The sequence below is a fragment of the Manis pentadactyla genome, chromosome 4, assembly GCF_030020395.1.
Source record: "Manis pentadactyla isolate mManPen7 chromosome 4, mManPen7.hap1, whole genome shotgun sequence".
NCBI lineage: Eukaryota > Metazoa > Chordata > Mammalia > Pholidota > Manidae > Manis > Manis pentadactyla.
The window spans coordinates 95,695,396-95,720,822 of record NC_080022.1 but is presented as its reverse complement, the minus strand read 5'-3'; the positions used below and the strand labels follow the sequence as shown (position 1 = coordinate 95,720,822).

At 35.5% G+C, this 25,427-nt stretch overlaps 1 protein-coding gene across 3 annotated transcripts in view; it reads right to left on the bottom strand.

Moving 5' to 3' along the window:
• Positions 1–25,427, bottom strand: part of TRIM33 (tripartite motif containing 33) — a 152,132-nt gene that overhangs the window by 78,742 nt on the left and 47,963 nt on the right. For 2 of the 3 annotated variants that reach the window (XM_036923382.2, XM_036923381.2), the window contains exons 2-4: positions 4,489–4,607; positions 3,912–4,056; positions 3,615–3,747 (exon numbers count right to left, since the gene is read on the bottom strand). In XM_036923382.2, coding sequence (XP_036779277.1) covers positions 3,615–3,747; positions 3,912–4,056; positions 4,489–4,607 — 397 coding nt within the window. Of the gene's footprint in view, positions 1–3,610; positions 3,748–3,911; positions 4,057–4,488; positions 4,608–25,427 lie in introns of all 3 variants that reach the window. The other variant, XM_057500515.1, reaches the window with a different exon arrangement.

The following is a 25,427-nucleotide window of genomic DNA, read 5'->3' as shown; positions in this document are numbered from 1 at the left end:
AAGGTTAGACTGGGAAGAGAGGCAATGGTTGACAGGATTAAGGTGAAAGTTTGGATGAGAACTAGAAAATGTCTGAACAGACTTTATGTGAAGTGGTTATATCTCCTTTATGTGAATGTATTGTTGGGATGGATATTATGTCTGACTGGCACTGTAAAACAGAAGGCATACAAGTTCACCTTAAGGCCCATCTTGATTAGGCATGCTAAAATGGGAACCACTAAAACGATCCAAGCCCACAGAAGTTGTTAATTTCAGACAGTAAAGGATACAGAGAGATTACTGCTTTAATGACAAATTAGAAGCTGAAGTGCTAGTGCTGATAAATTCTCTGTACAATAACCCTGTGTAATCTATGAAAAAAGCAGATGGCTCATCAAGACTAACAGTAGATTACTGAAGTTTAATAAAGTATTGACACCATAGCATCAGCAGTCCCTGACAGGGTGGCAACAGTACAAATATATAATATATATATAGCAGGCTAAAGGAGAGTGATACTCAGGGATAAATCCTGCAAATTTTTTTCCCTGCCTCCATCTCAAAATAAGGGCCAACAGTACTTTCCCTTCATATAGAAGGCTCCCAATTTATACTTACTATATTCCAACAGGGTTATTTCAATTCACCAGCTTACTGGTATAATTTGGTTAGAAGAGATTTAGACTTGATGCAGATCCTGAGTGCAATAATATATTGATGATATCATGATAATATTAGAAACTAAAGACAAAGGTAAGACTGACTTAAATGCAATGATGATACCCATGACCGATAAACAAAGCAACAGTTCGACGACCTTCCCAGACTGGTGAAATTACTTGCAATAACCTAAGCAGGAGCCACCTTTGACCTTCCATGGGTGAAGAAAATTAAACTATTTTAGCCACCAACCCCTAGAACTAAACAAGAAGCTCAACATTTGATTAGCATTATTTTACTTTTGAAGGACACATATTCCCTATCTGAGAAAATTACTAGCACCAGTCAACAAAAGAAGTCTCTATTTGAATGGGGGCCTGAAAAAAGCCAAGCCATGTCTGCATTGCAAAGAGCAGTTTCTCTCAATGCTTCTGGAGCCCTATGATCCAAAGACATGACTTTGGAATTGTCAGCAACACCTATTTATGCAGACTAGACTTTATGGAAAAAGCCTGCAGTGCCACTTGGCAGCAAACACTGGGATTTTGGACCAGAAAATTTATGGATGCCATTGTAAAATATAAGCCATTTAAAAGAAATTACTAGCTTGCCATTGGGAAATAACTGAGACAGACTCAATAAATGAAGGACATCAAATAACCCTAAACCCTGAAATACCCATGATGTCTCGGGTAATGCAGGAACACTCTAATAAGGAAGGCAGTGTGCAGCAGAGTTCCGTATGAACATAAATAGCTTGTGCTGGAACATGTGACCAGGAAAATGAAATTTATGAGTAGGTAGCCTCTTTTCCCCTAAGAATGACTTCCGAACCTCCCTGGAAGATGCTGAATCTTATGATCACATGGGTGGTGCCCTAAGAACAACTCTCTTTTAACCAACAAAGAGCTGGTTTATGGATGGCAGTTCCAAGGTGAATGGACAACATACTGTCTGGAAGACCACTGCTCCAACTGAAAAAGATAGCGCATCTTATCAATGAGCTGAACTCCATGCTGTTTTCCCCACACCTGGGTTTTTACAGAACTCTGTAGTTGGTGTCAGAAGTGAGGGTGGGCCTTGTAGTCTGTACATCCTACCTTTGTACAGATCATAAACAGAAAGACTGTGGCAAGACTCATTAATGAACACTATATTGAACATTTTAAACTTTGGCCACAGAGGACCACTGAAGGATGCTTAAAAAGGGCAGGGGAAGGGGGAGGAGCAATTATACTTTACCAAAATAATCCCAGAACCAAGATAGACAGAATGAATTTGACAAGGTAAACCTCAAAGAAGGGAGACCAGCTGTAAATGTGTTGTTGTAGTAATAGGAACCTAGGCTTTTAGGTCTGCATTCATTTTGCAATAGCCTATCCAGAAGTACAAAGTGTAAACTAAAGAAAAAGGAGGAAACAATCAAGGGGTAAGTTAGGACCTGTATTCAAGTGGTGAAGGAAGAGAAAGAATCATGCTTAAACTTTGAGGGAGGGAAGGGGGAAGATTCTCTTTCATGGATGCCATCTTCATTTTCTTTTTGCTTCTCACTATCAATTTTAAAAGTCATAAAGAAATCTAAGTGCTCAAAGATCTGACTGCAGCTGTGAGAAAAGTAATCTAATGTCTGAGATTACAAAACAATCAATGATAAAATTTGGCTCTGAGGTGAAGGCATCCACAAGATTAGTCACTTAAGTAACACATTATCGAACTTGCAAGTAAGATGAATCACAAATTAAAGATACAAAAGTTTAAGTAGCACTTCTAAACAAACAGCTCTGTAGAAAAATGAGAGGTGCTTTGAAAAATAAAGAGCATTACATTTACAAAGTCAAGTTTGAGCAATCCCATTTTCTGTATTCTATATTCTATCTATCATCTGGGAGGAAATGAGCATATGGGCTAAAATGAAATAGATCTGGAGTCTAACTCCTTGTGTTCAAATCCTGGCTCTACTACTGACAGGGAAACCTTGTATAGGTTGCTAAGGCTTTCTGAGAGTAGGCTTTCTCACCTTTAAAACAGTATGATGCCTGTACCAATATTTCATGGGTCGTTGATGTGAATTAAACACGCAGCATTCAGAAAAGTGCCTGGCACAAACCAAACATCCAATAATTTTTAGTGATTAGGATTAAAGTATCCTCTATTTAAGAGGATTCTAATGAATTCCAGTTAATCTAACAAATTAAAAGCTCTATGAACTCCTACAGTTAAGAAACATTTAAGTGTGGCTGATCCAACTTAAACTATCCTTTTTTCACAGGGAATTCATAACTGTTTTAAAGAAATAATACTTTAGAAAATGCTGGACTATGGGTAGTCAAGACCATCTATTTAGCTGTAATAAGAGATGCCACAGAAGCTGAGAAATTTACTGGAGTATTGTGTTATACACCTGACTAGAAATTTCCGTGTGTTTCCAGGACATTTCAGATATAACTGGTGATAGTAAATACTACTGAATTCTGTGGGTAAAACAGGGTTGAGATACAAAGTTATGAATTAAAGAATTCATAAATATTCTTACAAATTCCTAGTTTTTCTGAAAATTGTATATATTATATATCAGAATATTTGTGCTTTGATGTTAAATAGTTATCAGTTACCCATGCCCAAGGGGAATACTGTCTTTTTAGATGATAGCCCATAGCCTAAATTCCACAGTACACTTGAAAAAAACTTACTTACACCACAGGCATAGCCAAAGATATACTACAATTCCATTCTTGCAAACTCAAACCCATGGAATGATACATTTTTAACAAATATTCACAAGACAATTAGACATGAATATGAAACTATAGGTAACTTACCAAAAACATCTTATGTTAGGAAATAAAATGTATAAAACTGAAAATGAGAATGCTCACAAACAAAATTATGGAAACAAATACTTGCTTAAGGAAGATTAATTAATATTAGAAAAACTTTTTATAACATTCCTGTTTAGCAATTGACTTCTGTACCTATGTTCTTTGTGTTCCAATAGCTGACAGTCTCTACATGTCAATCTATCACATGTTTCACAGAAAAGTTTCAACTGTTCTTGTTTGTGTACAGGGCAGAAAACAGGGCGCTGACCAGATGCTCCAACAGACTCTGTAGTAAAATAAAACATATATTTTTAAACTAAACAAACATTTTGTCTACCTTTCTAAATTCTTACTGATATTGACATCCAAAGCTTATAAAGAATAAGTACAAATGCTACAGGGGCCAAAGAGGGAGATTCACAGTAATTATTAAAACTGCTTCTATCTTACCTGAGACATCTTCTTTCTTCCTGATCAAGTGGTCTTTAGTGAATTTTACTCTCTGATGTGCTTCAATACATGTCTTACATAGCCACTCTCCACATTCTACACAAAAGCCAACTGCACTTGCATTGTCTTCACAACTAGTACATACCTAAAAGAGGAAATAAACACTGATCTCCATTAAATTTACAAAATAGAAATCCACAAAAAAGATGAAAACTTTCTAAGTTGTCCTCAAATATATTAATTTATTGTGCTTAATAAAGTCCATTGTACCTAAGAAAATTATTCTGTTATCCATTATCTTCAATGAAATACTTTTCCTTCTAGATCAAACATTCAGGTGGGTAAAAATCGAAGGCTCAGAACACAAAATCTATACAAGATTTGAATTTTTAAAGTAATGGCTTTTTGTCTCATTTAATCAGGCTTGAGGGTATAGAACAGATATCCTTTATTTTCAATTTGAACGATGGAACTAGAGCAGAACTACCCTAAATTATGTAATCATTTAAACAAGTTATTCTTATAATTTCCATTTTTATATCAAGGTAGGAATATAAAGAAAAACTGAGAAACATACCTGTTCTGATTTCTCATCAGAACTGCTAGGAGCTTCAGATGTATCTTTCACAAAGTAATTATCCACAAGGTCTATCTGTCTGCATTCTTGGCGGCATACTGGGCACCGTATTACACCAACTACAACACAAGATGACAACATTAAAAAACAGTTCAGGAAAAAACAAAGAAATTGTGTGTGATGCCCATATGGAAACAATTCACTTGTGTATCACAGACAAGAGCAAAGAAATGAGCATTAAGATATGGGTAAGATAATCCACTGTGTTATTACAGTGGGAAAAAAATGATATCTTATTTAGGAAGAGAAAATAACCAGTAATACATGAAAAAATTTAAAGGTGCTTTTTTATTATAATATATGGTTGGCTGAATAGAGGCCCCCAAAATATTCAGGTCCTAATCCTTGGAACCTGTATCACTTTGCACACCAATGTGATTAAGGCTCTTGAGATGAAAATGTCGTCCTGGATTATTTGACGGGTCCTAAATGTCATCCCAAGTGATCTAGTAAGAGGGAGGCAGAGAAAGATTAGACCACAGAAGAGAAGGGAACTCAGAGTGGAAGCAGAGACTGGAGTGATGCGCTTTGGAGATGCAGAAACAGACCCAGAAATACAGGGGGCTGTATAAGCTGACAAAGACAAGGTAATGCATTCTCTCCTCAGGGCCTCCAGAAGGCACCAGACCTGCCAACACTTTGGCTCTAGTGGACAGTAACTCTAGTCCAGTAAAAATGATTTCAAACTTTAGCCTCCAGAGTAAGAGAATAAAATGTGTGCTGCTTTAAGCCACCAAGTTTATGGCAATTTTGTTACAGCAGCAACAGAAATATACAATTTATCACCTTATAAATTCTGACTTGGTTCAGAACTACTTAAATTCATATTAATGTGAGGAAAGATCATCTGTGCCATAACCTGTTGGTGTTTTAGCATCTATCAAAACAGGTAAACCTGCTGAGATAACTTAAGGAAGTTAAAGAACTGAAAAACAGCACCACAGTCAACACTACAAACTGACCACTATATGTCAGTCATAAAATTGAGGATATGCATAAATGACACAATTCTTGTTTTCAAGAAGGGTTTCAAGACCATTATATAATTTTTACTGTTTATACCATGCACAACTATAGGAAGCACAATACACAGGCTAAGATTTAAACACTCCCCAAGAGGTTGTGAGTAAACAAAATACATAACCTTACACAGTGATTCTACTGGAATATGAAACACAAATAAAATTTCAATTCTAAAATTAGATTGATCTCCCAGTAGACATACACACAATTAAAACAAACTCAAATTTATAACTGTAGATTTAAAAGCAAATAATTTCCATAATAAAAAAATACATACAGAGATCTTGCTCAAAGGGAATACATAAAAACTACTTTTCAAGTCAAAGTTAGTATGAGGAAGAGAAAGGGGAGAAAGAATATAAATATTTTCACATTTGAGATGGCATGAAGTAAAAACTTTTCCAGAAACAAAGCATAATAAAATTACAAGGAAGGAGAGCGATTCAGGATGGTAGCGTGAGAGGTGAGACAGAGAATTCCTCCCCAAACCACAGATAGTATGAAAATGAAGTTGACTGATACAAGTAGCCCTAAAGCACCAAGAGGGAGGGCTGAACCAGACTGCACACAGACATCACGAAGAGAGCAGACCTCAGGAAGAGAGCAAACCTCACGAAACAGAGTAACATATGAAAGCCTTAATCCGGCGGGACCTAAGCCCTTCCCCCACCCCAGCTCACTGGCGGGAGGAAGAGAAACAGAGCTGGAGGGTGGGTGGAAGCCTAGAACTGCTGAACACCCAGCCTTGGAGGTCTGCTTTGGGAGCAGAACCCTACACTGTGTGGTGCTCTGGACGTTGGGATGCTTAGACAGATGGAGTGCTTGAGAGACAGATTCCAGCCACTTATGGAGGAGGGGATCCACATCCAGCCACTCTGGGACAAAGGGAAAGGCAGGCAGTCTGAGGGGCTTCCTAGCAGCGAGAGGGCTGCTGAAGGAGCGGGGTTTGCATGGAGCTTAATGTGTGGGGGAGGGGAGAGCTGGACAAGGTTGTCTGGGGGCGCTCTGCCCAGCAGGTTGGAACTTTGAGGAGCTTCAGGCACCCCATCCCCCTGGCTGCCTGGTCAGCTACAAGGCAGCCCCACTGTGACACGCAGCCTGCTGCACCTCTCTCCTAGCCTGCCAACACCGGTTCACATACCTGCAATCACTGTACCGGCATCAAGCCAGCCAGAGGGTAGCCCCGACTACAACAGCTAGACGCAAAGCACAGAGGCTTACACCTGTGTCTTGGCCCATGGGCTCTGACACCGGAGACAGACACCACAGACAGGAATCAGGAAACAGATCTTTCCTCACCTCAGGCAACAGCTCTGCTCCCCTATGCCCCCCAACCGCACTCTACGAGCTGAGCAGCTCCAGAGACTGGAGCTTCTGGGTACTAGTAGGCACCACAAAGAAATATTAAACGTCAAAAGAACATGGTTCAGACCAAACCCCAGAAAAAGAGTCAAATCAAACTGAACTCACCAATCTGCCTGAAAGAGAGTTCAAAATAAAAATTATAAACATGCTTATGGAGGTACAAAAAAATATTCAAGAACTCAGGAACGAATTTAGGTTGTAGATTCAATCATTAAGAAATTCCATATCTGAAATGAAACATACAATGGAGGGATTTAAAAGCAGATTAGTTGTAGTAGAAGAGATGGTAAATGTAATAGAAATTAGAGAAGAGGAATACAAAGAAGCTGAGGCACAGAGAGAAAAAAGAATCTCTAAGAAAGAAAGAATATTGAGTTAACTGTGTGATGAATCCAAACGGAACAATATTTGTATTATAGGGGTACCAGAAGAAGAAGAGAGAAAAAGGGATAGAAAGTATCACTGAGGAGATAATTGCTGAAAACTTCCCCAGTCCAAGGAAGGAGATAGTCTCTCAAGCCATGGAGGTGCTCAGATCTCCCAACACAAGGGCCCCAAAGAAGACAACATCAAGACATATAATAATTAAAATGGCAAAGTTCAAGGATAAAACCAGAGTTTTAAAAGCAGTTAGAAAGAGAAAAAAGATCACATACAAAGGAAAACCCATCAGGCTATCATCAGACTTCTCAACAGAAACCTTACAAGGCCAGAAGGGAGTGGCAAGATATATTTAATGCAATGAAGCAGAAGGGCCTTGAACCAAGTATACTATACCCGGCAAGGTTATCATTTAAATTGGAAGGAGGGATTAAACAATTTTCAGATAAGAAAAAGGTGAGAGAATTTACCTCCCACAAACCATCTCCAAAGTGCATTTTGGAGGAACTCCTATAAGCTGTAAGTATTCCTAAGGCTAAATAGATGTCACCCAAAGGATAGACAAAGAGTACAGAATATGATTCATAACATACAAAGAATGGAGGAGGAATAAAAAGGAAGGGAAAAAAAAAAAAGAGAACCTTTAGGTTGTGTTTGTAATATCACACAAAGTAAGTTAAATTAGACTGTTCAATAGTAAGGGAATACCCTTGAACCTTTGGTAACCACAAATCTAAAGCCTGCAATGGCAATAAGTACATAACATAATGATAATCACCCTAAATGTAAATGGTCTGAATGCACCAACCAGAAGACATAGAGTCGGGAGGGCTGTACAACACAGAGAAGACAAGTAGTGACTCAACAGCATCTTACTATGCTGTTGGACAGAGAATGTAATGGGGTATCTGGGGGGGACTTGGTGATGGGGCTGTCTAGTAAACATAATGTTCCTCATATGATTGTGGATTAATGATACCAAAAAAAAAAATACTCACATCAAAAAAAAAAAAAGACAGTCACTGAATGGATTAAAAAACAAGGCCCATCTATATGCTGCCTACAAGACATGCACTTCAAACCCAAAGACATACACAGACTGAAAGTAAAGGGATGGAAAAAGATATTTCATGCAACTAACAGGGAGAAAAAAGCAGGAGTTGCAATACTTGTATCAGACAAAATAGATTTCAAAACAAAGAAAGTAACAAGAGACAAGGACATTACATAATGATAAAGAGGTCAGCCCAACAAGAGGATATAACCATTATAAATATTTATGCATCCAACACTGGAGCACCTACATATGTGAAACAAATACAAACAAAATTAAAGAGGGAAAAAAAATGCAATGCATTCATTTTAGGAGGCTTCAACACACCACTCACTCCAAAGGACAGATCAATCAGACAGAAAATAAGTAAATAGACACAGGCACTAAACAACGTATTAGAACAGATAGACCTAACGGACATCTACAGAACACTCCATCCAAAAGCAACAGGATTCACATTCTTCTCAAGTGCACATGGAATATTTTCAAGAATAAATCATATACTAGGCCACAAAAAGAACGTTACTAAATTCAAAAAGATTGAAATTGTACTAACCAGCTTCTAAGATCAGAAACATATGAAACTAGAAATAAATTACACAAACAAAACAAAAAAGCCCACAAACACATTGAGACTTAATAACGTGCTCCTAAATAATCAATGGATCACTGACCAAATAAAAAGAAATCAAGTAATATATGGAGACAAATGACAACAATGATTCAACAACACAAAATCTGTGGGACACAGCGAAGGCTGTGCTAAGAGGGAAGTATATTGCAACACAGGCCTACCTCAGGAAAGAAGAACAATCCCAAATGAACAGTCTAAACTCACAATTAATGAAACTAAAAAAGGAAGAACAAAAGAGGCCCAAAGTCAGTAGAAGGAGGGACATAATAAAGATTAAAGCAGAAATAAATAAAATTGAGAATAAAACAATACAAAGAAGTAATGAAACAGGAGCTGTTTCTTTGAGAAAATAAACAAAATAGATAAACCCCTAGCCAGACTAATCAAGAAAACAAGAGTCTACACATATAAACAGAATCAGAAATGAGAAAGGAAAAATCACTACAGACACCACAGAAATACAAAGAATTATGAGAGAATACTATGAAAAATAATATGGTAACAAACTGGATAACCTAGAAGAAATGGACAACTTTCTAGAAAAATACAATCTTCCAAGGCTGACCCAGAAAGAAACAGAAAATCTGAATAGACCAATTACCAGCAAAGAAATTAAATTGGTAATCAAAAAACTATCTAAGAACAACAGTCCTGAACCAGATGGTTTCACTGTTGAATTTTATCAAACACTTAGTGAAGACCTAATACCCATCCTCCTTAAAGTTTTCCAAAAAGTAGAAAAGAAGGGAATACTCCCAAACTCATTCTATGAGGCCAGGATCACTCTAATACAAAAACAAAGCAAAGACACCACAAAAAAAGAAAATTACAGACCAATATCCTTGATGAACATAGATGCAAAAATACTCAATAAAATATTAGCAAACTGAATTCGAAAATACATCAAAAAGATCATCCATCATGATCAAGTGGGAATCATCACAGGGATGCAAGGAGGTACAACATTCAAAAATCCATCAACATCATCCACTACATCAACAAAAAGGACAAAAATCACATGCTCATCTCCACAGATGCTGAAAAAGCATTTGACAAAATTCAACATCCATTCAAGATAAAAACTTTCAACAAAATGGGTATAGAGGGCAAGTAACTCAACATAATAAAGGCCATATATGATAAATCCATAGCCAACATCATACTGAACAGCGAGAGGCTGAAAGCTTTTCCTCTGAGATTGGGAACAAGACAGGGATGCTCACTCTCCCACTGTTATTCAACATAGTACTGGAGGTCCTAGCCATGGCAATGAGACAAAACAAAGAAATACAAGGAATCCAGATGGGTAAAGAAGAAGTTAAACTGTCACTATTTGCAGATGACATGATATTGTACATAAAAAACCCTAAAGACTCCACTCCAAAACTACTAGAACTGATATCGGAATACAGCAAAGTTGCAGGATACAAAATTAACACACAGAAATCTGTGGCTTTCCTATACACTAACAATGTACTAATAGAAAGAGAAATCAGGAAAACAATTCCACTCACAATTGCATCAAAAAGAATAAAATACTTAGGAATAAACCTTACCAAGGCAGTGAAAGACCTATACCCTGAAAACTATAAGACACTCTTAAGAGAAATTAAAGAGGACACTAACAAATGGAAACTCATCCCATGCTCTTGGCTAGGAAGAATTAATATCGTCAAAATGGCCATCCTGCCCAAAGCAATATACAGATTTGATGCAATCCCTATCAAATTATCAACAACATTCTTCAACGAACTGGAACAAATAGTTCAAAAATTCATATGGAAACACCAAAGATCCCAAATAGCCAAAGCAATCCTGAGAAGGAAGAAGAAAGTGAGGGGGGTGGATAATCTCGCTCCCCAACTTCAAGCTCTACTATAAAGCCACAGTAATCAAGACAATTTGGTACTGGCACAAGAGCAGAGCCACAGACCAGTGGAACAGAATAGGGACTCCAGACATTAACCTAAACATATATGGCCAATTAATATTTGATAAAGGAGCCAAGGACATACAATGGGGAAATGACAGTCTATTCAACAGATGGTGCTGGCAAAACTGGACAGCTACATGTAAGGGAATCAAACTGGATTACTGTCTAACTCCATACACAAAAGTAAATGCGAAATGGATCAAAGACTTGAAAGTAAGACCTGAATGTAAGTCATGAAACCATAAAACTCTTAGAAAAAAACATAGGCAAAACTTTCTTGAATAGAAATATGAACAACTTCTTCATGAACATATCTCCATGGGCAAGGGAAACAAAAGCAAAAAGGAACAAGTGGGACTATATCAAACTAAAAAGCTTCTGTACAGCAAAGGACATCATCAGTAGAACAAAAAGGCATCCTACAGTATGGGAGAATATATTCATAAATGACATATACAATAAGGGGTTGACATCCAAATTATATAAAGAGCTCACGCACCTCAACAAACAAAAAACAAATAATCCAATTAAAAAATGGGCAGAGGAGCTGAACAGACACTTCTCTAGAGAAGAATTTAAGATGGCCATCAGGCACATGAAAAGATGCTCTACATTGCTAATCATCAGAGAAATGCAAATTAAAACCACAGTGAGATTATCACCTCACACCAGTTAGGATGGCCAACATCTAAAAGAAAAACAACAACAAATGTTGGCGAGGATGTGGAGAAAGGAGAACCCTCCCACACTGCTGGTGGGAATGTAAATTAGTTCAACCATTGTGGAAAGCAGTTTGGAAGTTCCTCAAAAAACTAAAAATAGAAATATCATTTGACCCAGGAATTCCACTCCTAGGAGTTTACCCTAAGAATACAGAAGCCCAGTTTCAAAAAGACATATGCACCCCTGTGTTTATCGCAGCACTATTTACAACAGCCAAGAAGTGGAAGCAACCTAAGTGTCCATTAGTAGATGAACGGATAAAGAAGATGTGGTACATATACACAATGGAGTATTATTCAGCCATAAGAAGAAAACAAATCTTACCATTTGCAACAACATGGATGGAGCTAAAGGGTATTATGCTCAGTGAAATAAGCCACGTGGAGAAAGACAAGTATCAAATCATTTCACTCATCTGTGGAGTATAACAACAAAGAAAAAACTGAAGGAACAAAACAGCAGCAGACTCACAGAACCCAAGAATGGACTAACAATTACCAAAGGGAAAGGGACTGGGGAAGATGGGTGGGAAGGGAGGGATAAGGGGCAGAAAAGGGTATTATGATTAGCACACATAAAATAGCAGGGGGAAATGGGGAAGGCAGCATAACACAGAGAAGACAAGTAGTGATTCTACAGCATGTTACTATGCTGATGGACAGTGACTGTAATGGGGCATGTGGTGGGGACTTGATAATTGGAGGAGTCTAGTAACCATAATGTTGCTCATGTAATTGTACATTAATGATACCAAAAAAAAAAAAAAAAAGATGTCAACTACAAAAAAAAAAAAAAAAAAAAAACCTAGACATGGATGTTCAGGTGAGCTTTTCTGGTTGGTAATATGCCTTTGTATTGCCATACACTATTACTGGGAAAATTAAGCCTCTCCTTGCTCAACTCCACTGAAAGGAGACAAGTAGAAGCTTGCTCTGGTTTTCTTCCAGATTTCACAGCATGTACCTTTTTCTTTGGTTATTTTAATCTGTATCCTTTCACTGTAGTAAAATGCAACTGTAAATTTTAACAGTTTTTCCAAATCCTGAGTCCTTTTGGTAAATTACTGAACAGGAGGGTGGTCTCAGGGACCTCCAACTCAACAAGTAAAGAAGTACAATGGGTACAAAGTTCATAGATGGAAAAAGAAAAAATACATACATTTATGTATAAATATGAAAAACTGATAAAGTCAAGAAATGTTAAACATCTAAATGAAGGACTATTTTTATTGAAGGATACAAAAGGTGGAGACATTCTGTTTCTAAGCAAGAAACATAACATTATAAAAGTATCCATTATATTGTGTAAAAAAATGATTTGTGCAAGTTGGTGAGGTGTTTTGTTTTTGTGAACCTCAAGCTGATTCTCAGATTCTAAAAATTTCTACTTCAATCTGACAAGTTGATGTCACAGTTTATGACAACACAAATTTATTTTTCAAAACCATTAAAATAATACTAAGGAATTAATAAGTTAAACACAATATCCAAAAAGATTAAGGTGGAGGAAGGGACAAGGCACAAACACAAGCAATTTCTAGAAATACAGATGCAAAAGACTACCTCAATATTGTAGAAGAAACACCCAGAGTACACAAGGACTGGGGCGACACATTTGAGAAAGACTTTCTCACCACAAGATTTTCAGGTAAGCTTGGGGTTCAGAAATTTGAGGCATGAAAGAAGTCCCAATGAGACACGGGTAATAAATTAAATAAATACAATAAATACAATAAATTCAATCGAGTCTAAAGACATCATCAGCAAACCCCACTCTTATGCCAACTAACTTACATCTGACAGATGTTCAATAACCAAGGTGTCTTACTGCCAAGAAAAAGCTGAAGCTTCTTTAGGGATCTTTTTGCTATCCGTTTCTATATTTATTCAATAAATTTTAAAATTACATAAATGTTTGCTTTAAATGGGAGCCATTTCCCATTTGACTTTCTGAGTTAGTGTACCCTTGTAATTAGTGTAAATCAGATGAGTGTGCTCCTGACTCAACCACTTAAGTCAAGCTGTCATGGTGAATTTTGATTATTATACAAAGCAAAACCCAACTCCAAAGTCAAAGCTACTGACCAGTTTTATCCATGAATATCCCTAGAACTGATTTCAATACTTCAAAACACAAGTTCTAAGAAACCTATTCATACCTGCTGATTAATTTAAACACCAGTTTACTAAAATGTATAATTATGGAGGAGGTGGTAGAGGAAAACTTTTTTAAAAGGCCAAAATACAGTCTACAAACTGTGTTATTTACAAAGCATCATGTTAAGTGGAATTTAATTTCAGTAAGTTGACTGGTGACCTTCCATTAAAGATGGGTTACTAAGCAGATGTGGAAAGACCACGAGACCCCAACTCAAACACAGAAATGGCCAGAATGTAACAAATAAAGTATAGTTCAAAAATACATATATAACTGAGTCTATAATCAAGAAGGCAAAATGTTGAAATGCCAGAAATAAAAAGGAACTCAAAGTCCAAGTGGTGGATGAGTCACTGATGCAAGTGGACAACAGGAGTTATCAGTACTACTGTTGGGAACAGAAGTAAGACAAAGGTTAGAAGGTGAAACTGAAGTCCCTCAAAAAAGCCACGGGACAGGTTTTAGGTGCCCCAACATCCTTGCCAGCCCTGGAATCATATACAGGAAGTCAGAACACCAAACAAGCCTTATGCACAGGTATGTAACCAAAGTTTGCACTCTTTGCATAGTATACAGAAGGCCAAGACAAGAAAATAGTAAGAAGCTTGTCTGGAAGTTCCCAGATTGGTGAACTCGTGGAGATTCAGGGAGAAAGTGGCACCCAAAGAGAGCACTGAAGCTCTGCTCCCCTTTCAAATACCATATCCTACCCATCTCTCCCATCTGGCTGTTGCGAGTTATAGCCTTTTATAATAAATTGGTAATCTATCCAGTGCTGGATGACTTCAGGAAAGTTTACACAGTAATGCAACCTTCAATCCTGCACCCTTATTTTCTTGGCACCAATTTTTTTAAGACTTCAGAAACATGGAATGGAAAACTGGAAGTAAATCCATTATGAACAACAAGGAATCTCAAAATACAAATTAAATAGTAAGCAAAAATACCTGAAAAGAAAATTATCAAAGTAGAAGACAGACAGGAAGAAATCACACAGAATTCATCAGCACAGAGATAGAGATGGGAACTACAGAATAAAAGAAGAAAGCTAAAGAATTGAATGAGAAACTTCAGCAAGGGCCAAGTAGAAGTTCTAGAAGTTCATGAAGGAAATGTAGTAGAGAGCTGAAGAACTGAAGAAACAAGCCCTGATAACAATCCAAGTCTTGAATAAGATAAATAAAAATAAATCCACAACTAACACAGTAAAGAAGGAGGGGGAAAAAACTCTTAGTAACTACTAGTAATACAAGACAATGAGATTGACAGCTGACCTCATCTGTAAAAAAAAATAAATAAAGCCAAATGATAACAGAAATAGTATCTTTGAAACTTCTGGGGAAAATAACAGTCACCTTAGCAATCTATATCCTGACAGAACTATTATTCAAGAGTAAGCACAAATTAAATTTTCAGACATAATAACAGCACTACTTATTGCTGTAAGAACTAATAAAGCGTTAAACTTAACCATATTAAATTGCTAATATTAGACCATTCATGACCTGCAAATATGGTAATTTTATATGGTTCTACCTAATACTTACTTTAAAAACATGAAAAAGTATTCTGAAATGAGATGAAAAAAATATTTAACAAAGGTACCAATAAAAATATGCATGGGCTAAAAGTAAACATATAGGTACATAAACATTAATCTGGGAGGTTAAAAATATGAAATTAAAATATCAAACTACAAAAATCTCTTCTATTATAATTAAGCTTCAGCTTTAAATAATCATTCTAATTACAGTATGAAGGGTAACTGAGACAAAATGGCAACTTAAGATGAGGTAAAACATTTCTCTAACAAAATAAATGAAGGCCTTGAATTCAACAGCATAAAACACAGTCAATTTGTTAGAAAATGAAGTAACTATGTGAGCTTTCTTAGCCAGCCACTAACAAGTGTCTGAAGTCAAGACCGAAGTTAGGTAAATGCTGAAGTCTGTTCTAAAGCTATACTTTGAAAACAGATGTTTTAAAATATCAGCAAAATTCCAAGAATCTCTATAAGTTGGTGCCATTTTTTCACTTTGAGTCACAAAATTTAGCTCACAAGACTACTGGTGGCACAAGGATTCTCTGCCACCCCACATCTCTTGTCAGATATTTTCCAGCCCAACATTGCTGTGCTATACCCTGCACTTCCAACCTCAACCCAGTAAGAATTTTAACCTGCTTATTTGAGAATGAGGATCATCCTAGGACAGGAGACAACATGATCAAATTATATCTAAATTTGCAATTATACAAGGTTTTACTGTAAGATCAGTTGGTATTTACTGAGAAATGTGTATATATATTATCTTATTTAGTCCTCATAACAGCTCTGTAAAGTAACTTCAATTACCACCTCCACTTCAAAGGTGAGGAAACTGAGGTTGAGAGATGAGGTAACATTCTCAAGGTCATATGACAATGTTAATGGGGCCAGAGAAGGGGGCTAAAACCACAATTACTGTATCTACAGCCCATACTCTTAAAATCTAGGCTACACTAGCTCGATCATTAAAAGGCTGGTCCATTGGTAATGAAATAAGAGACTAAAACTAAGGCAGTCATAAAGAAAGTAGAGGATAAATTTAGACACAGAATAGAATTGACTTAATGAATGACTGTGTGATGATGGAGAGGTAGCAGTTATAGCAAGGGAAGAAATTAGAAATTCACAAGTTTCTGGTGCAGGTAATCCATGAGTAATTACACAATTACTCAAAACGAGGGAAAAGTCATTTTAGCCACAATGTAATAAGTTTTGGATAGACTGTTTAACTAGCATCGTTCTGGAACTGAAGAGTAAGTACAGAGAGAACTACAGCATATAAGTAGTTCAAATATGAAGCATAGTTATGATTACAGAGGGAGAATATGATCAAGGACAGTAACTTTCGGCACACCAGTATTTATGGGTCAAGCAGAAGAAAGGAGTTCTCAGACTTAGGAGACAGATTTCTAACACTTTCAACTGTAAATCACACTTCATCAAAAGCCAGTACACAAAAACGTATGTATAACTAAAATAAGTGAGAATCAGATAGAAGTCAACTACTTTTTTAATGAACTACTCATGATTAACTTATCACTAAACCAATTTACTTTTAGAATCACACATTATTCTTGAACATCAGTTCACTCTTGGGATGACCTAACAATCTCTGTATTCAACCTTAGCTTCTCTTTCCCATACCCTGGAGCAGGAAGTCTAAACTTTGATTCATCAACTTTCCTCTCCACCCATCAGAAAATAATTATGAATGAAAACATACAACAGATACATTTCCAGGTGGAAAGGGGGTAGAAGGAAATTGACACCTATCACCTCTAATTACTTAAGTAGGAGGTCAGCTCACATAACAGTTTTGTGGGCTGAGTGTTTAATAAAGTCTGAACTGAATAATCCAGGAATGGGAAAAATGTCTAGAGGGAATAGCAGGATTATCAGAGTAGTAAAAGTCTAAAATTTGAAAGGTTTAATCATTCCTAAATTTTACTCCTTCCTAAAGCTAATTCCTCCCTCCACCTTCATCTCTATTCCTTCCTCTTTACACACAATAATAGGAATCTAGGAAGCAGTACATATTTACAAAGTAAGAGGTAGGAAAGTATTAGTAACTAGATTCTGAAACAACAGATAACTGACCTTTTCTACAGAAATTTTGCAGCAATGGACACAGCAGAAGAAAGACTTTAATATGAGTATGGGGGAGGCTGGAGTTACAGAATATTGAATATGTTGCCCATTCTTACAAAAAAGGGGGTAATTAAGAGAAGGAAAGAATGATTTGTTGAGAGAGGCAGAATAAAGAATAATACTGCTTTATACAGGACAAGATTGGAAGTGTAATGGAAAATAACTGTAAAAGTAATTTTCAATTAAATTGGCTAAACTTCTACAAAATAATACAATGCCGTAACACATACTTAAGTTATGCTGGTAAGTACACAGGAATTTCCACAAGTAGATTTTACCTTAAATATAAAACTGGCTAAGTTGAAGTCATAAATATGGCCACATACACAGCCATATGATTATATGTAAGACCTGACACTTATCAAAAATAACAAAATATATTTAGGAAATGCACGGACATAAGCATGGATGTTATAAAGCTTCTTAGTATTCTTTAAGTTCCTTAATTCTTAAAGATATATCATTCTTTAAAATTCAAAACATTGCATAATCAGAAAATAACGAATAAGTTAACTATCAAATATTTCCAATTTCAATACTCAGCATTATCTGAAGTAAGTCACCAAAGGGTTTTTTCAGTATTAACAGAAACTTATGTAAATAATAACATTTTAATTGGCCCTACGGGCAAATTAAAGCCTGCTAAATATGAAAAAGTACTATTTTAAACAATAATAAACAGTTCAGCCAACAATTTAATAAGAATGATTTCTATACTTTCACAGAAAAAGAAGGAAGAAGGAAAAAGATATACTATTTGGACCACCTGAAGTGCTTACTATCTGGCCATTTACAGAAAAAGTATTAAAAACCTCATTTAAATATATAATGTTTCACTAACCCAGGTGAAAACAATGTCATATAACCAGAAACTTCAAAATACTTCTTGTATCCAAGTATGGCTGAGCCTTGGCCAACACAGGGGGGGTTAGGGGCACCAACCCCCGAGCAGTCAAAAATTCATGTACAACTTTTGACTCCCCAAAACTTTACTAGCAGCCTATTGATTATTTTATGGTAATAAATGATAAAATAAAACTACTTATCTACACATATTTTGCACATTCATGACATAACTTTTTAATTTTTTCAATATTTCTAGAATATATGGTTCATCTCCAAGTTTTTGAAACTTATTAAATCTCCAAAAATTTTTCCAATGTATTTATTGAAAAAGCCCGCATATATAAGTAGACCTGCACAGTTCAAACTCATGCTGTTCAAGGGTCAACTGTACTCAAGGATCAACTGTACTCAAAGCCAAAGCCACAGAAATTCTGAGTCTTCTTAGTGAGTACAATTCACAGGAGAGAGTGATTCACTCTGTGTATGCACACACATGCTTGTGCGAATAAGCTTGCAGGCAGCTAGGTTTTCTTTTCCTTTTACAAGGGAGGGAAGTACATAATTTAAAAGGTCCAGTGAAGCATAGAGCCATGACCAATTAAGACCCAGGATTCCATGGCTGCCTAGGTGCACTGCATCTGCCCATTCATTGCCTCCTTTAAGAGGCCATATGAATTCTGTACAGAGGGACTCAATTAATCAGTCCCTGTATCATGAGAAAACTGCTGCAACCCCAGCTGTACTCACTGAACAAGAAAACAGTTGAGTTTAGGATAAGGCATTTAATTTAAAAATGCATTTAATACAGAGCAACAGAAAGGCTAACATGTATTCCATGGTCCATGGTCTACTGGTTGAACACTGACCAATATCCATACCACCACCCCCACACTTGACCCTGTAAAAGGAGCCATACTCATGAATAGCTAAGAATAAGTATATCCCATCTGAAGAGGTTCAGTAACTTGAGGGAGATGAACAAGGTGAACAATCAGAAATCAGCTGGCTGGCTCTAACTGAAGCACAACTAATGAAAGAAACAAAAGAGAACTTGAGTTTAAAAAAAAAAAGAAGTATCAAGAAAATCTCAGAGAAATGCCCATCACAAATTAGAATCCATATCACAAACATAAGGAAATGAGCACTACTAGAATTAAATAAACATTATTTCCATGTTTTAAAAAACAGAAGACCTGAAAAAAAGAACAGCAACTCATAAGCAGCAAATTGATAGTTTGGAAAATAAAATTAAGAAACATACCAAAAAAGAAATCCTGCCATTTGCAACAATATGGATGTATCCAGAGGGTATTATGCTCAGTGAAATAAGCCAGGCTGAGAAAGGCAAATACCGTATGAGTTCACTTATTTGTGGAATATAAAGACAAAACGAAACATGAACAAAATAGCAGTAGACTCACAGACTCTGAGAAGTGACTGTGGGTTACCAAGGGGGAGAAGTTAGGGTGGGAGGGAAGGGGGAAGATAAATGGGCACAATAATTTGTAATCACAATATTAAGTTGGTCACAGGGATGGTACAGCATTGAGAATATGGTCATTGATTCTGTAATATCCTTCTACATTGACAGACACTAACCACAGTAGAGGGGTTGAGGACTTAATAACATGGGTAACTGTGGAACCACTGTGTTGTACATTTGAAACCAATAAAAGATTGTCTAGCAATGATACTTGAATTAAAAAAAACAAAGCCAGACACGAAAGAAAACAAAAACAGTAATGGCACAAAGGACAGAAGAGAGGCAATCGAGCTACTGGAGCAAGAACATTACACCAAACCATAATCCACACACAGAGAAATTTAAAAAGCACCAGAAATAGTAAATACACACAGGTTAATATAAAAGACAATGTATTTTCTCCTTCTCTAAATTTCTTTAAAACCTTAAGAGTGTACAAACAATAACAATAATAGTATTTCTGGGTCTATAATATATATAGATATAACACATACAACAACAGCACAAAGGACGGAGGAGGGAAAGATATCACAATGAAGAAAGATTCTATAGTTTACTGAAATCAAGTCAGTAGAAATCTGAAGTAGACTGTGGTAAATTAAGATACATACTGGAATCTTTGAAGCAATTACTAAGAAATTAACTCAAAAATTAGTTTTAAAAGAAGGAATTAGAAGAGAATGCTGGAAAATACCTACTTAACACAAAAGAATTCAAATGAGGAAAAAACAAGGAAAAAAAATCAGCACAAATATTATTGTATCAATCATGATAGAAAATGAGAATGAATTAAATGCTCCAATCAAAAGGCAGAGATTATCAGACTAGATGTGGAAAAAAAAAGACTGAATACATACTGCTTACAAGAGACACACTAGATCAAAAACACCAAAAGGATGAAAAAAAAAAGAAAAAATATATCATGGAAACTAATTATAAAAAAGCTGAAGTAGCTATATTAATATCAGAAAAAATAAAGTTTTGACAAAAAAAGACTAAAGACAAAACTGAACACTTTATAGTGATAAAAATATCAATTCTCAGTAAGATATAATTATGACCATATGTGCATCTAACAAGAAAGCTTCAAACCACATGAGGAAAAATGTGGTAAAATGTGGAGACAGACAAAATGGGGCATGAAGATGAAGAAAGGATGGGATTTTAAAAAACTATAGAGGCTCACTACCTATGAGACAATATCAAGTGGTTTAATGTATGTATTATACATATAAAATATAAAATATATATAACTGGAGTCCCAGAAGAGTGAAGATTAAAAAAGGGATCAAAAAAATGTTTTAAGAAATAATAGCCAAATTTCCCCCAACTTTAACAAAAAACAATAAACCAGAGATGTAAGAATCTTAATAATCCCTGAGGATAACACTGCTAAACAAAACTCTGCCAAAGCACATCATAAAATCAAATTGCTGAATACCAGAAGTAAAGAATAAATCTTAAAAGCAGGGGGTAGAGGGGGGAAAGACACATTACATACAAGGTAACAACAGTAACAGCAGACCTCTCTCATCAGCAAATACAAAGGCCAGAAGTTGTTAATGGAGTGACATCTTGAAAGCAGTGAAGAAAAGTAAAGAGACATGTCAACATACAAAACAACCTAAGTGAAAAACCATAGGGGCAAAAACAGTTAGAGACTGCAGATATGGAATTAGTTACTTAAGTATAAAATTAATGTTTAATGTAACAAAAACAGACCATTAACTATGACCAAGGAAAAACACCATAAAAATACATTTTAAGAACAAGAGAAATCTAGAAACAAAGAGCTAATTAAAATTTAAAGTAATAAAATTAAAGAAGACCATGCCAAAAATAAAGTATAATGAAATTCTCAGTACATGTTTCAAATGGGATAAAAAAGAAAAACAGAAAGGAGATGGATAATACAATTATAGCTATTTATAAATAACTGGAATAAAAAACAGAAATTTTGGTACATCTGCAGAACACCAAGAAAATTTAATCTTATATTTAGTTACCAAAAACAATTTAAAAAATCCTTCTAATTCTGACTTTTACAATATACTGATTTTAGCCAATAAAAATGTTTGAAAGTGAGTTAAATGGTTATATACAACCCAAAAGAAATATGGATTCCAGGTGAAAATCCAAAATAAAATTACAAGATACCTAGACAACACTATAGCAAGAACAGCTGATACTGAAAGATATTACAGCTGTTCGATTTGAAATGATACAACTTAGCATCTTTCCAAGGAAATTTTTAATTTAATAAAACACACCAAAATAAACGTCAAAACAAAAATTAAATATATTAACATGAAGTAAATATTACTGAAAACAAAATTGCGAAACTGAATTTAAATGACTTCTCTTTGAGGAAAAAGTAAAATAAAGCCATCAATCTATGAAAAAGATATATAGAAAAAGAAAGGAACAAATTTAAAAGAATTATAGCATTTTACTAAATCTGTCAACAAGTACTACATGTAATTCTAAAGCAAGAAATCTTAAAATGCAGAGTAAGTACATAAATTTCCCCAAAAATGTGATTTATCAAAAGCACCAAGTCAGACATATAAGCATAGATTGGGAAGAGCTGCCATTTTTAAAACTTCCAAATCAAGACAGTTTTACAGAAGAGTAATACTTAAATAATAGACAAGCATTCCATTATTATTTTAACTAATCTAGAACAAGAGTAAGAGAGAAAAATCTTTATTCTTATAAAGCCCAACATTACTTGAATATTAAAACCTGACAAAAACAATTTAAAAGAGAATTACAGACTATTCTAACACAATGACTGTTTCTAAATGAAATATTAGTAATCTGTAAATCTAGCAAAAGACTATTATGATCAAGCTTTACATCATGAATTCAAGGATTATTAAACAGGAATATTAAAATATCAAGACAAGTAAAGGAGAAAACCATATGGGCATATAGATGCTAACATGGCATATAATAAATTAAATATTAATACAAACTAAGAAATAGAAGATAACTTAAATATGAAAATAATACTTACCAAAAAAATCAAACAGCATTCAAAAATGGCAAAACATTTAGATTCAGGTCAGAAAGCAATCAAGCACCATTTATCAAAGAAGCAATACAACAAAAACAATTAATTGCAGACTCTGGAACCATACAGATTAGGTTTAAATTCCAAACCCAACCTTTCTGAGTTGTTTGACTTTGGCTTTGTTCCTTAACCTTAGGGTCACTGTTTCCGATTTATAAACAGAGATTAATAATAGTACCTATCTCAAAGGGTGTTGGACTTATGCTAGTAAATGTAAAAACTGCCACACAGTAAGTACTCAGAAAATGTTGTTATTGTTAGTTACTATTTGTCTCAAAGATTTTAAAGCATCACTATGTAATGAAACCTTCTGCAATAATGGAAATGTGCATTATCCACTGCAGTAGCCAATACAACAGGCGGCTACTGTATGAAATAGCCACAAGTAACTAGTGGCAATGGTACAAAACACTGCAGATCTAGAAAATGTAAATACCTGATGCTACTTATTTTTTAAAAATAAATTACAAAGATAACTTAACAAAATGAATGTGCAAGAGAAAAACTTAACAGCTAGCCAACTTCACAAACGGAAGAATGAAAAGCAAATCTCTCCTCAAAAGCCCAAAACTATCTCTCTCTCTCTCTCTCTCTCTCTCTCTCTCTCTCTCTCTCACACACACACACACACACACACACACACACACGTAATCCCACCTATTTCAGGGCACCAGGAAACAATGATTATTCGAAAAAAATGAGAAGTGTTTATTCTACAAAATCTGCTAGAGTTCCAGGCAAACACAGCAGAAGACACTAGCCTTCTTGCTATGATCCTCACTCCTAACCTGACAGTGCAGTTTGCAAGATCAGTAGTTTTACTAGAATGGGACTAGCCATAAAAACAGCAGGTTTGCTACAATATGAGACAGAACCAATTAGGGAAGGGGGATAAATGAGAAAACAGAAGCTTTGCCATATAAGTAATTATGTTACTTAGGAAAGAACAGCTTTGTTTAACTGCATTAGAGTCACAGCTGGAGCAAGCCAGCAGCCCAATAGAATACTACTGATACTTAACAGTAGAGTCACAGAACTGAAATAAACTCTCCACACATACTTGGCTAACTTAGAGACCCAAGAAAGACAGCAAAAACTAAAGGCCAAGAGAGACTAAGAACTATAGTCTAAGAACTAACAGGCTGCAACTTGGAATGTGTTTCACAAGCAACAGAGATCAATCATCACTGCGTGTAAGCCTCACTGGCTCATGGTATTTGATCATAACTTCTGACCATGAAGCAATACAGACACAGGAGCAACCCCTAGGAAGCCAGGCTAAACAACAAAAATTAAAATACTGAAAAGATACATCAGCGGCCATAGACTATATAGAAGACAGATGCCATACTTAAAGTCTAAACAAGTTACTAAAAAAATACCTAAGACCCACAAAAAATAAAGAAGAATTCATAGTTGCTGCAACAGATTATTGAAGATGGCAAACCGAGGAAACAAACAGAGAAGTGTGATCTAACTAAGTTGAGGGGATGGGGAGGTCAGTCAACTAATCAACTGCCCTCAGATAATAGTTAGTAGACAAAGATTTCAAAGATAGCAATAACAACATTTTCTGAGTACTTACTGTGCGGCAGTTTTTACATTTACTAGCGTAAGTCCAACACCCTTTGTATGGATCCAGTGTAACTCAGATCCACAGGAAGGAAATGAGAAGCACTAGAAATGGGTATTATAAATATTCCCAAGAAAAGGTACCTTTCAAAGTATAAGGTAAAATACAATGGCAGTACCTCAACATATAGTCTCAAGAGACAACCAGAAATTATAGCAACCTGTAAAGGGGAAAAGTACAATATCCAAAATAAAAATTTCATTACAGAATTTGTTCTCCATGTAAGAACTTGTTCGTTATGCTTCAGAAGATTGGAGACTGACGAAAATTAGGCTTGGGGTGGATTAATGATTGTGCATTGAGCATTGACTCCCCTATACAGAATTTTATTGTTGTTAACAACCATTTGATCAATAAAAATGAGAGATGCCCTAACAACAACAACCAAGAAAAAGTACACACTTCCAATTGTAAAATAAATAAGCAACCGGGATGTAATGTATAGCATAAGGAATATAGTCAAAATATTGTAACAACTTGGTATGGTGATAGCTGGTACTTAGAATTATCATGTATATAAATGTTGAATCACTGTGTTGTACACCTGAAACTAATGTAATGTAATACTGTGTGTCAACTACCCTTCAATAAAAAATAATTATCTAAAAAAAAAAATAAATAAAAAAAATAAAATAAAATTTCATTACATATCTGGACTCAAAAGCAGCCTTAAGTGAACTTGTAAATTGATAAATTTAAAATCCAATCCAAAAAGAGGAAAAAGACTAAAGAAATATTAACAAATGCTCAGAGACGACAATGAGAAAAAATTCCAACATAAATGTAATGGGAGTCCCAGGACATGAAGACAAAGGAGCAGAGAAATGTTTGAAGAAATTATGACCCAAAATGTCACAAATTTGATGAAATACACTAA